Source organism: Amia ocellicauda, chromosome 8, assembly GCF_036373705.1.
Source record: "Amia ocellicauda isolate fAmiCal2 chromosome 8, fAmiCal2.hap1, whole genome shotgun sequence".
NCBI lineage: Eukaryota > Metazoa > Chordata > Actinopteri > Amiiformes > Amiidae > Amia > Amia ocellicauda.
Window position 1 is genome coordinate 38,002,287 of NC_089857.1, and position 13,724 is coordinate 38,016,010.

General features: G+C 35.5%; 1 protein-coding gene across 1 annotated transcript in view; it reads left to right on the forward strand.

The window, feature by feature from the left end:
* Positions 1-13,116, forward strand: part of hsd17b4 (hydroxysteroid (17-beta) dehydrogenase 4) — a 58,016-nt gene extending 44,900 nt beyond the window's left edge. Inside the window, exons 18-24 of the mRNA XM_066711315.1 lie at positions 2,294-2,363; positions 2,778-2,884; positions 4,526-4,612; positions 5,224-5,307; positions 5,580-5,718; positions 11,902-12,029; positions 12,480-13,116. Of these exons, the coding sequence (XP_066567412.1) occupies positions 2,294-2,363; positions 2,778-2,884; positions 4,526-4,612; positions 5,224-5,307; positions 5,580-5,718; positions 11,902-12,029; positions 12,480-12,569 (705 nt within the window). The 3' untranslated portion in view covers positions 12,570-13,116. The remainder of the gene's footprint in view (positions 1-2,293; positions 2,364-2,777; positions 2,885-4,525; positions 4,613-5,223; positions 5,308-5,579; positions 5,719-11,901; positions 12,030-12,479) is intronic.
* The last annotated feature ends 608 nt before the right edge of the window (positions 13,117-13,724 follow it).

Below are 13,724 nucleotides of genomic sequence, written 5' to 3' on the forward strand. Positions count from 1 at the left end.
TGAGAAACAGGATCATTACAACATTAAAAATTTGTTTTTGATGCTTCCAGCCAGCATAAGAGCTTTTCCAAGAATTCTACAGAACATTTTGAAATATATGGAGTAAAAAGGAGCATATATGGAAGGGGTTCGGGGCCCATGTCAGTCCTGTTTTTTAGAGCAGTAGAATTAAAACCATGCTTTATATAATCACACACATTGAATTGATTCAGTTAAACTGAAACCTAAAATACAGAAACCTCACAGGCATTTTTGCACGCTCTTCCCTCCATCTAAATGGGATACAAAAGTTGTTAATGTACTATACAAGGAAACTTTAACTTAAATATAGCTCAATGTAGCTCACAATCGCAAACCCATAATAATTACAGTACAAGTCTCAGCAGTGGGAATTGTATACTGTGCATTTGTAGGCAGTGGTTTGCAATATAATTATAAAGTTCTTAAAATTTGAGTTTGTGGGAAATTGTTTCAAGGCTGATTACCTGTGATGTCTTTGTGGTTTGCAGCATGATCTATACATTTCACAATCAAGGCAATAACAATAGACACATGCTGCTTGAGAGTGCCGTCATCTTCATAGCAGCCTCTCAGGCAAAATAATACCCTCTGCATCTACAACTTTATTCCAGAATCGCAAACCTTTGGAATTACAGACAAAGCAGTTATTTACAGGTCTCTTTTCAAACTGCATTAAAGATTTTTTTTTTTTTAAATTTCAGCTAACACATTTCTTTCTCCCAGTTGCCAGTTAGTAGAAGTACAGAATGAAGCTGAATTTTGGGGTAGCACTGACTTGTCTTTCATCCAACATCTTGTGGATTCAAGGGGCCCATTTGAGCTATCTTTGCATGAAGCCTCAACACTAAAAGGATGAGCTTTCTAATACTTTTGGCCAGTGACCATTCATATGTATATAATGTACATGGTATTTATTCCCTAGTTCTATTTAAACCAGTGTTTATTACAGGGTTCATATGCTAGTATGGAAGTTGGGAAAAATAAGGGAAAAATGCCAAAATTATTTCCAGGCCTTTCTATTCTGAAAGGCTTGAACAAGTCGGGAATTTTACTAGTGTCACAGGAGTATGAAATTTAATTCTGCAGTTATTTTTATGTATTAATATTATTAATTGATTGTGAAAGAAGATCAGCTTTAACGGTAACTCCACCACACAATACACTAGCAACAAGCTTGTATGCAAATCCGGCGAGGATTGCTCCATGTAACGCCAATCCTATTTCATAACCAATCAGTGCACTGGTATATGTCACATGACTGTCTGCTTCAGTGAAGCAAAGGTTAAACAGGGAAACTGAGCACTGCTAACCAAGATCCACATTTTGTTATCTTGTTGTTTATTAAATACTTAACCTTGTTCCCCAACCAAGGATTTTTTAATGTATATAATATGATTTGACTTTTGACAATTGTCATAGTTATTATGACTGGATAAAAAATAAATAAAGTAGTGAACTTTTATTTTTAAAAAGTGTATGAACCTGTTAGCAAACAAAAATAGATTTTCTCTTAAAATGATTACATGATTTTTAATTACTTTTCAAAAATAAGCAAATAAGTGGATCAGTAAAGGTTATGCTTGTCTTAAGAACTAAGTTGAATTGTGCCGAAGAGAGAAGGTCCATGTTACTACTGTGGAATCGGCTTTGATAACATCTGGAAGCTCATCATATTGAATTTCTGATGGAAGCCAATTAAATTAATGAACTGGGTTACATTTTATAGCAATTCCAGGAAACAATATTTCAAGTTATACTTCACCAGTAAGTTAAATGTCATAACATTAAATGCTGTTTTAATATGCTCATTGAAATCATAACTTTCTCAAAAGCCCCAAAGGGTAACATTAGTCATATTTCTGCTTCCAATTTAACATTTTATTTCTAGACTCCTAACAACAAAATATGGGTTAAAAGTGCATTGCAGATCTTGCCTTATGCTTTCTTTTCTTTGTACATGTGTTCAGCCTGTCAATACCACACAAAATGTTTATACACAATTTCACTTTATCAGGTATTCCTAAACGTGGAGTAGCAAAGTCTAGCAAAAAGTACCATAAAATGAATTATTCTTATAATAAATACATTGAAGCAGCAGAACTTTTATCTCAGATAACATTACTCAGCCTTTTTGAGTAGTCAGGTTTGATTCCAGTGGCTGACGTTTTGAGGTATCCTCACAGCTAGACTGAAATCAGGGATCCCACCGCTGTGTGCATGCCTGGAAATGAGTGAATTGAATAGGCTGTCTTTTTTTCCCCCTCATAAAAAGGCGGCCTTATACAGACTCAGTGGAGATTGGAATCCCCTGCACATTGATCCCAGTTTTGCAGCCATGGGAGGTAAGAAAGCATTAGGATTTGTATTATAGTATTGTGCTCACTGTATTTTGTTATCAAGTATTTCATTTTATTCCATGAAGTTGACATTCTAGTATTAATGGGACAGAATCCAAAGCTCGGTTTCACTCCAAACACATGCCAGGTAACTTTCTATACCTGAGTTGATCATTGGATTGCAAAACATATGACGCACAATTGGTGATTGTAACAGTTATCATTTGTAACCTTAAAAAAGATTCATGATTTTTTTAAATGACTTGTAGAAGACATAGATTAAGGTTGCTACAGTGCTACTAGGCATTTCCATTCTGGAAACTGACAAAAGCAACATCATCATGCATAACAAATCAAATATTGTGATGATAGATCAGGTGTATTTACTTTATTAGCTGACTATGGTGTATTTTCTTTCAGGGTTCAAAAAGCCAATTCTTCATGGTCTTTGTTCCTTTGGGTTTGCTGCGAGACATGTTTTAAAGCATTATGCAAACAATGATGTCTCAAAATTCAAGTCAATTAAGGTAAGAAATATCTAAAGAAATAACAAAATTAAATGTCCCTGACCAATATAACAATTGAAGTGTATAAAGATCAAAAGTTAGAAAATATGAATATTCTGGGAATGCAGTGGATGCAAAGAAGATGAACAGCCTATGTCCACCAGATCAATATCTTCTTCACAGTATTGTGTTTTCCAATAATACAATGGAAAGGCCGTGGGCTCTTTATAGTCTGACTAACCGATCAGCATGCTTTCTATGGAGATAATATCGTTTGGGATGACCTCATTTGGATTCACCATTCATTTAATGCCAGCACCTTAAACGTTACAACAGGTGCTCTGTTCAGCCTCTCATTGAAACGAATATTTCAGCTTCAGAATCTGAAAGCATAATGGCTGCCTCTTCAGAAAAATAAAGTACCAGCAAGAAATGAACAACATATATTTCTGCAGCACTTTACCATGCTGAGCATTTTAAAACCATTCAATAAAAATAGTTAACTTAAATCTAATCAAGCCTAACCCTGCAGAAACCTACTGCTAGTTCCATTACAGAGATTGGAACACTTTTCATTTCGATTTTATAGGGGAAGGGAAAGACTACATTTAGAATCACTGAACCATCATTGGAAAGCTTTAATTGGCATCTTAGTGTTTTCAGGTAGGGGTGACTGTCCCAGTCTCTTCAGAAACCATGGTATCTAATGAAAAAAAAACATACTTTTGCTGTCAAAGGTTTCCCCTCAGTAAAGCATTTTTCTCTAAATGGATAAATAGCATTATATTCCTCCTCAGGCAGTCAATTTGGGGCACTGTATGCTTTTAGCCTAGTCCAGGTGTGTAAGTGGAAGTACACAAAACTGTCTTAGAAACCAATGCAAAACAAAACAAATATATCTCTCTCTCAATGTGTTGTTAAATGAGGCCTGAGACCACATTTGTAATGATTTAATAATCGTCACATTGGATTAATGAAGCACTGCTTTTCCGGCTTCATATATGTAATATCTACTTACTTTTAGTAGTAGATTTTTTATTAGAAGTATTTTTATTTTTAAGGAAATATATGATGCCTAAATTTACAAGGAGTTGCTTAGTCATGAAACAAAACAGTCATGCATATTAGTGTCCCACAAAATGATAAACCAGCTTTTTGGATGGTATTTTCTGAGAGAGCTATAGAAGCCATTTATTGAGGTTATTGATACTTAAAATTGAAGAACAGTTGCAACAGTATGCATTGTTTAATCAGCACTGTGGAAGCATATGAGTGAATCTGAATTAAAGCAGTTAACACCAGAAACTTAAAACTTGAATTCCCATAATCACTTGCAAGGTGAAGCAATTTGATTATCACAGTAAACTGCAGGTATATACTTTTTACAGCATAGAAATACTAAAACTATCAGTACCTTATCTGACAAAAGTAAATATATTCCTACCACTTGCTCTTGACCTTTTACTAATGATTAAAATAATCACTGTATTTCACATCATTGAATAGCTGTTACACTCCCTTTTCATAGGATTTACCTCTTTAAATAAAGCTCACAATTCAAAATTATGATCTGTACCTTTATAAGATAATAAAGTGTAATTCATTAAATGCTGTTTTGTAGACTTGACTAATTGTTTTCAATGGTCTGTTGCTCATCTTCAGGTGCGGTTTGTGAAGCCGGTGTTTCCTGGGCAGTCGCTTCAAACTGAAATGTGGAAAGAGGGAAACAGGGTCTTCCTTCAGTGTAAGGTGAGGATATGGTTATTAAATGCACAATTTTAATAATGACCGAGAAACTTAACTAGCAAAGGTGATGCATATCTACATGTAACCAGTGAGTTTTGCTGCATAAGCAGTGTGTGGGGTGAATGCTGGGAATGAATGCTGGGAGAGAGATGTTTAATGCCCTGTATTTGTGTGTTGTGTTCGGGATTAGGGTCTGTCCCTTCTTCCATGATTTCTTCCAAAAACTTTTTCCTGGAGATCTTTTATAAGCTCCTTGATGCTCATGGTTGAGTCTTTGCTTTGAAACGCACTACCCAGCAGATGGAACCTACAGGAACTGCTGAATTTACCCTGAAATCGTGTGACTTACAATTTAACATAGGTGAAGGCCACTTAACTTGGTGTGTGATTTTGAAGATTTTGAGCAAATGTTAGGATTGCTATTACAAGGGGTGGACATGTATCCAACCATTTTCTACAAATGTTGAGAATATTTTCTTTAATTCAAAATTGTGGGGTTGGATTTGTATATAAATGAAAATAAAATAGTTGAAAGGGAGTGTAGACCTTCTATAGGCATTGTATAGCCTACAGGTAAGAGCCCAGTATTTTCATTGTTTATTTTTGTTGTTTAGGTGAAAGAAACTGGAGATGTGGTTTTGTCAGGGGCCTACGTGGATCTCAGAGATGTGGATAAAGCACCTGTAATGGAACCTGTGGTAAGATTTAGGTTATTTATCAGTAAGAAATACAAAGTCTTAGTCTGTACTATTTAAGAGCTGCACTTCATAATTACAGCATCATCAATAGCCTTTGTATTTTTTATTTTGCTTTTTATCTCTAAAGAATTTTTAAATATCAGGCTTTCTGGAAGGTTTTGGGTTCACTGGGACCCACTGGAATTAAATCCCAGCAATATTATTTAGTATTTTATGTATGTGTTCATGTATTAGTTATCCATTACTTTAATTCGTGTTTTCATCTTTCCTAGGCCGAGGGGCTCCAGAGCGACCTTGTCTTTGCCGAGATCGGCCGCCGCATTATAGATGTCGGGAAGGACCTGGTGAAAAAAGTAAACGCTGTCTTCCAATGGGAGATCACTAAAGGAGGAAACAGTGTTGCACAGTGGAGTAAGTAACTTCATGCCATAGCAAAAACTAAAGCCAGACCAAATCAACCCCCCGAGCCTCTCAAACTCTGAAGGATGCCATAACAATATTAATAAAGGACTGAGGGTAGATCTCGTATACAACACTTCAGTTTACATTAAAATGAAGGGTTATTGTGAAGGTTAATTAATTACTGTGTGCAGAACAGCTGTTTTCCTTCAGTCTCTTCGGGGCTCTTTTTTAATGTAACAACACTCGAATGTTTGTCTACAAAGTACAGTATATGATATAACCACATTAAACTTAGACTGTAGAAGGTGCTGCAGACAATCGCCAGGAAGAAAATAAATCCCTTAAACCCTATATCTGTAACTCTGGAATAGAAGTGACAGCCAGACCAATAAACCTGATCTACAGTTCTCTTACACTGGGGATGCAGTATACCAGTTAGGCAGCTCTCTGTCGTATGATTGAGTGATGTTAATATAAACATTGCTGCGAAAAATGTGGAAGAGAAAAAATAATGTGAGCAAACGCTGTAATATGGATGGCCCTCAACACATAAAAGGTCAATGTGAACCCAAAAAGGAAATCAAAATGTGTTCAGAGATATGAAGCAGGCAGAAGATTAGATACAGATGAAATTACCTGCTCCGACAGAGCCAAGCAGCTCAGTGATTATAGAATGAACGTTCATATCATTGAAGTCATATAAAGCGTTGAAACCATTTCTATTATTATTATTATTATACAAATTAATGATAAACTATAAGGTCTATCAAGTAGAGGAAAAAATATAAAAGCTTTCCAGTATGACTTACACAGCTTTACGTATGCATGTGTAGAATCTAAATTCCAGTTGGGAATGCCATTTAAAGTGTTGTAACAAAATACTCATACGATTATTTATTTATATATATATATATATATATATATATATATATATATATATATATATATATATATATATATATATATATATATATATATTGTTCTCTATACACAAATGCTTATTTTATTATGTATGCATGAATTAAGTAGAATGTATAATATAAACACACACGCATTCAGACGTGGTTAAGCAGTTTTTTTGTAGATACAAAAATATTTTTCAACACACATTTTTGAGACATGTTTTATGCTTTGGGAGATGTATACCTATTTGGGTACTAGGCTATAATGAACCTAAAGCAAATGGGTGTTGGACATTGAGTCCGGGGGCGGTTTATGAAGAATTTAGCAGATTTTCAGCTGTGTCATTGAGCGCCTGTCTGGTTATTGTCTGCTGCTCGGCTAGTTGTTCCTCATGTGACGTGGAAACACGATTTTGCTCAAAGCGTCCCGAGTGACATTGCTTTCCGTGCTCTCTGTGCTTCACCTGGCAGGTTAGTAAATTTCCACTCTGCTCTGCCAGCCGATGTTTTAATCGGAGCCACGTCACCTCTCTTCTGCTCGGTGCCTTCGTCGGGCTACGCAAATTGACAGGACCAGGAACAGTGTGATTCCTTTTAGCTCATTACTGTCCTGTGTGACAGGTATACTCGCAGTGTCTGTAGCTCATGTCCTTGAGATAGGCATCCGCTAAAAAGGCAGGCTGAAAATAATTTAATTCTCGTTACCTGGATATAAAACTCATATGATAACTGCGGTATAAAAAACAGACTAGTTTCCCAGGTTAGACAACACCGCGACAGCCTATCGATATGTACTGTGGGATCTGTAATAGCAAATATAGCATTAAGACAGCATCTTGGAGGCTTTATTTAATTTAAGATTCACATGGATATGAATTAGCATTCAGCAGTGCTATGATTTTCAATATTAGATTATTATAATAAACCTGATTTAAATGTTTTTTTATTTTTTTATTGATAAACCAAAATGAATTTCAGAACATCTTTAAAGCATTTAATGACAATCAAAAGACATTGATGGAAGTGTCAAATGTCTACTATTTGAGTTATTTATTTAGTTATTTTTAAGAATTAGAAGCATGTAATAACAGTTCATCTTTTTATCTAGTTATCCTGCCCATGGTTTTTAATATGGGAATCATGTGCAGCAAATATAATTCCAAAGCCTTTATCATAAGTACTATTTATTAAAGCAGGTGCTACAGGTGATTATTCATTAAAAGTAATTTGTCACAGCAGCATTTGTGAATGTAATACTTAATACAAGATTGAGAAAATAGCAGAATGATTTGCTAATGGCTGGATGATGCAATCAAGTAAAGCTTTTGTTTGACTTCTGCATTCAGAGAAGAGATAATATTGCAATTTCCTTTTTAAAAAGATAGTCTGTCTTCAGGTCTATCTGAAAGATGTGTTTTGTTGTTGTGTAGAGCACTAAAGTGACAATTAACAGTTAATGCTAGCTAATGGATATTTTCTTTTATCTATAAGAAAATGTACTGAGCGCAGAGTCTTGTAATTATGGGGTATTTGTCAATACAAGCATTTTTTTTTTTTTGTCTATATTGTCCTTCAGTCCTATACTGAAATTATTAAACTAGGTTTCTCATAGCTTTCCTAGTACTTTGCAACATATTCATTGACCTATATTATATTTAAACAATCTCAATCATGAGAATATGTCCATTGTCAATTTAACTAAAGAACCTGTTTAATAGAGAGTAGATGTACAGAGGTATAACTAGATCTAATAGTTTATTCAATATGGATTATGATCCAAGAGCCTCATCTTAAATGGCAAAGTGGAAGAAAAAAACAAACACTCCTAATTCCATATAAGAGGTGTTTCTGCTGTTACATGTAATGTACTTAAATGCCAGGTTTATAGTGGTGCCTGTTCATATCTTCCAACTTGTCCAACATTTGTGCAGTAAAAATTCCAATTCAGTTTAAGATGGCATGAAAGCAGTAAACTGCAGTGACATTCACTTTCATTTGATTAACACCACTATAAAGATTTTCTCAGGGACATGCTCTGCATTAAATGACCTGATTGTAACACTACAGCAGACTCTGCGTTATGGCTGAAGTATTCTGTCCTTTCTCCATTCTCCAGTGGCAGTGCATATATTTAGTCTTGTGTGTCTAAAATCTGTAAGACGGTTTTAGAAATCGGACGTGTGCATGGTTTTCGCAAGTGCTTCTTCCAGCAAGGAGAGTTTTAAAGGTCATAAATCAAGTAGGTCTCTCATTTACAGGACAGTCTATACACAGGTTCCCCGTAATATTCAAAACACTTGCAATACATTATATCAGTGTAGACTACAGCCACTGGAGGCAGCTAGAGGACCAGCTATTTCAACAGGCTTCAACTCCATTGAATGTTAAAATTAGCCTGGGGGGATAGGAGATGTTTGACTGATTCCCATGATTGACTCCTTAAGTTGACGGTAGTTTCCTACTGGTTACTTCCATAAGACTCACTTTTACAATTTACTGGATTACTCCTGCTTTTCAGCCCTTTTTCCCCTGACTTTTTAATTTTCATGCAGCCACAAGATAAACCCTCAGTGCCAATCTTAGGCTTCAGTGATGTTCAGTGAAGTCTTTAGCATTTTCACATCAACAAAAGGGACTAATTGCACCCTTGTTTCAGACCATAGTTTCTAATTATTATTTTTTTCTAATTGTGATTGGCCAACATTCAGTCCAGATGGGATGTAATCAGTATCGTCAACAAGAATTGCTGGAGTAATGTGCATTAATTGGGTAGGACTTCATAAATGTCTTTAGACTCGACTCATTTAATGGCAAAAATATATAGGTATACATAGACAGGATATATGAATTTCATGGATTGATTTCTTTCTGTAGCAAGCTAGGCAAAGGCTTTAGTTTTCCTATTTGAGATCAGTTTTGAATACTAAGGACAAAAGATCAGAGCTGTGAGTATTGCATAAGAATTATCTAAATGTTGTTGTTGTTTTCTTTTGGTTAAAGGTTCAGTTTTAATACAATTTGCTAAAGAGGTTTTTATGAGGAATGCTTCAAAGACTTCCCATTGTCAACAGTTACCATGATGTGCTGATGAGAACAGCATGGTGAAAGATCTTCACAAAGAAATAAAACAAAACATCGTCACCGTCCAGCATAGCACTGCAGGAGTAATTTGGGGATCTCAGCAGGACGAGGCTCTTCAGAAAGCGTGTGCGTGATAGACCAGGTTGCTTTGATTCCCCAGTTCAGATGTGAAAGGAATTTTATACTTGATTGCTTTTGCTCAGAGCAGAGACATTAGCGACCAACATGTCGCATTCAAACCAGGTCTTGGTAGTGAAAGCCTGTCCTGCATCAGGGTGTTTTGGCTGCGAAAGAGTCCTTCGGGAGAGAAAGCAAATAATGAAGAAGCTCTCTTGACTTAATTCTCTGATGGACGTTATTATTATTATAGGTATTTTTGAATAGTCATATTCTTGGGAGCTGCATGAAGTAAGGTATGGGCCCAGTTGAGGGAGTACTATTAAAAGATCTAAAAATACATGTCAGGGAATGGTAACCAAGGAGAGAGTGTAACAATCTGGCAAGGTGAAAAAGGAAGAGCTTCTGTGATGGTCGCAGCGCAATGGCAACTTTCGGTTGCACGTATATTAATCACTACGGCTGACATGCATGTTTGTTTTTTCAGCTTCAGTGCTTGACATCTCTGATGACGTGCCCCTTCAGTTTGACAGATAGCAGAATCAGGCAGTGCACATCAGCGAAAATAACACAATCCGTTATATTGTAAACGTGCAATACGAGCTTTGTAGTCCTGCATCGGAGAAATAGAATTACAAATTTAGAGCCAAATTGTTTCCAACAGGTTAGTGCACGAACTCTGGAGAAATCTAGGTAATTTAAAAAAGTCCCTAATTATCTATTTTTTAAACAAAGAAAAACCCACTTGTTGATTTTTCTGTTTAGCACTGGGTACACACATACCACTATGATCTTGAGCTTGCTGGAAGCTGGAGCTTAATAATATAGGTTACTGCTGTGTTGATAAACTATAAAGCATAATGCGGCTATTCTCAGCGGAATCTGAATGAATTAGAAACATCCTAAACAAATAATATTGTACACCTCAGATGGGCCAAATATGAGAAAATAATTCTACCTAATTAAAATAGATCTTACACCGATCTCACACATCTGTTGATGCCGTTAACACAATATAATTAAATACAGATCCACTGTAAGTATATTTCCTATCTACCTTTGCTGGACATCGTATAAAGTTGTAACCCATTGCCCGCAGTTTGTGCCAAGGTTCAAGCCAGCTCCTTCACATATATCACCCTTTCTGGTGGAGTTAAATTATTTGTATGGCCACTCCATTTAGGACTTTCAGCTCAATTTCTTAACATATGCAGTCTAGTGTGACATCCCTGTATGTGTCATATTGTATAGTGTATTCCTATGTTAAAATCAGCTGAAAACAGGCGAAGTAAATAAAATAGGTTAGTATATGGATACAAAAAAAATGTATAGTATTGTACTAGGCACTCAATAGTTGTTTTTCATCATCATATATTATCATTTTGGTGATTTTGTAGGAATTATTAATGTTTGTAGTCTATTGTTTTTTCTTGCATTATTGATGTTTAGATCTCCCTCAAACCTCCAAGAGCTGCTTCAGATATCTTTACCTCTACATGCTGAAGAGAAATGCACTGTTTGACAGCATCCAGAAGTCAATACTAAACACTAAATGAGATGTAGTTATGATTTTGATAGGGGATATTTATGACACAAGTCACATTTTTCTTGTCTGTGAAATGAAAAAAAACAAATCTCATCTTTTAAGATTATTTTTTGTATTATTATTTTGCTGGAGAAATGGATGCTGTCAGTACTGACCACTGCTTGACAGATGAGATGGGTAGATGCACACTGTTATGGATTCAAAGGTATAACGAGAAAACATCCAGTTCCACAGGATCTGAGCTTCTCTTGCAGGGGAGATAAGATTAGCCTGAGGAAGATGTACATTATCTTTGCACTTAGTACACATTCGTGAGCCCTGCTACGAAAGGAGACTGGCTTAAAACCTGTTATTGTGTTGGATAATATATATATATAATTGAATATCACAAAATAGCAGGTGAGAAGGCTCATGCCATTCTTTTTTTATACCGTACAATGGCTGCCCATCAGCTGAATTGTTAAAGGAGTGTGAAAATCGGGGAAAAGCACTGAAATTTTAAAGTTTGTGTCTGTTGTAATAATAACCTGTTCATATTTTCTTTAGCCATCGATCTGAAGAATGGCACTGGGTCACTGTATAAGGGAGCATCGAAAGTTAAATCTGACGTGACCTTCAGTCTCTCTGATGAAGACTTCATGGAAGTTGTACAAGGAAAACTCAACCCACAAAAGGTAAAAGGATTTGAATCAGTTGGCTGTTTATTATATATTTGATATATATATTTCTATATTTCCCCATGAGAAAACTATTTATGTTCATCAGTGCGTATGTTGTACACATGCTTGGAACTCCTGTGTGTGTGTTTGCCTCATGTTTTTATTGTTGTACATTTTAATGAGAATATTGAGAATATGTTCGTGAAAGTGGGAGCAAGATCAAAACTTTTGGTAGGTTTAAGCAGATTTTAGAAAATGGTTCAATAATTCCATCATAATTGTGAACTTCTGCTTGAGGACTGGATATAAAAGTCAAAATGTGCTCTTAAGGCATTGGTTTTCCTTTTTATTTGCTCAAAAGCATTGTAAAAATAACAGCCTCCTACATAGACTGAACATTATATAAGTGTTGACATTTAAACAATCTTAAATTGTTTGTAATATTGATTTATTTTGATTCTGCAGGCGTTTTTTGCTGGAAAGCTGAAGGTGAAAGGTAATATAATGCTCAGCCAAAAACTGGAAGCCATCCTAAAGGACTACGCAAAGCTGTGAATGTACGCTAGCACTGCGGCGGACAGCGCCTCCCTCTCATCTACTTCTCTTTTCTTCATGATTTAGTAATTGTACCAGTCCTCTAATCTTCATTGAATGTTTCAGTTTAAACACCCCCTTTGTTGATATAACAGTTATTAATTTAAAATGTGAATTCTAAACGAGCTGCTAACGATATCATAATACAATATTATTATAACAGAAAATATTGTCATGAAAGATAATCGTAGTCCTAATCAAGACTGTAAACACTGAATGAAATGCATTACTGATAAGGACTCCATATAATTGACTCCATATAATGATCAATTACAATTGATGATTGATCCATATCATTGATAATTGTGAAAGATTGTGAGCTTAGACATATTATGATTAGAGTCATAAAAGTGTGACCTAGCTGACTTTAATTATTCTGTACACACATTCCAAATTCAGTTTTCAAAAGTAAAGTCTTCCGTTTCAACATTTTTACTTTAATCTAACATTGTTGTGACTTTTGTGCTATGGAGCTGGGTAAAAATAAATATAACACGCTGGACCCCTACTGTGTGTGTTTTTTTCCCCTCAAACGGCTCTTTGGTATTAATGAATTTGATCTCCCTCCTTTGAACAACAGTGATCCTCAAAAACATTGCTTTTATCTAAGTAAGAAATATTGGTTGGATAAAAGCAACTTTTTTTGAGGAAAGCTGTTGTAAGAAATATTGGTTAAGATCTTTGCCAATGTATGTAAATGAAGTGAATCATAGAGAGGTATCCAAACATCCTTACTTCAGTCATCATTGTTTTCATTGTTTTGCCACTAGTTATTTATTTATTTACAACATTTTGACCATTATTAACAACTGTTCAATTTCCATAGCCCACAGTACTGGTGTCATGTTGGTACTTATTTGGACACATCTGGTCGTGAGCTGCTGGTGTCCAGAAAGTGTGACCTTACTTACCTTATATTAAAAGTAATCATTCAATCTATCAATCAAGTCAACACACACATGCGAAAAAAGCTGAGCCTCTGATGAAATGACAGTTACGACTTAAATCAAGAAGTAAATTTGTGGAGGCGTTCAACACATTTTTAATAGCCAGGTTGCTGAAGTAAAGTTACAGAGATCATCAACATGCTTGCAATTCTGAGCTCAAGTTAGCTGC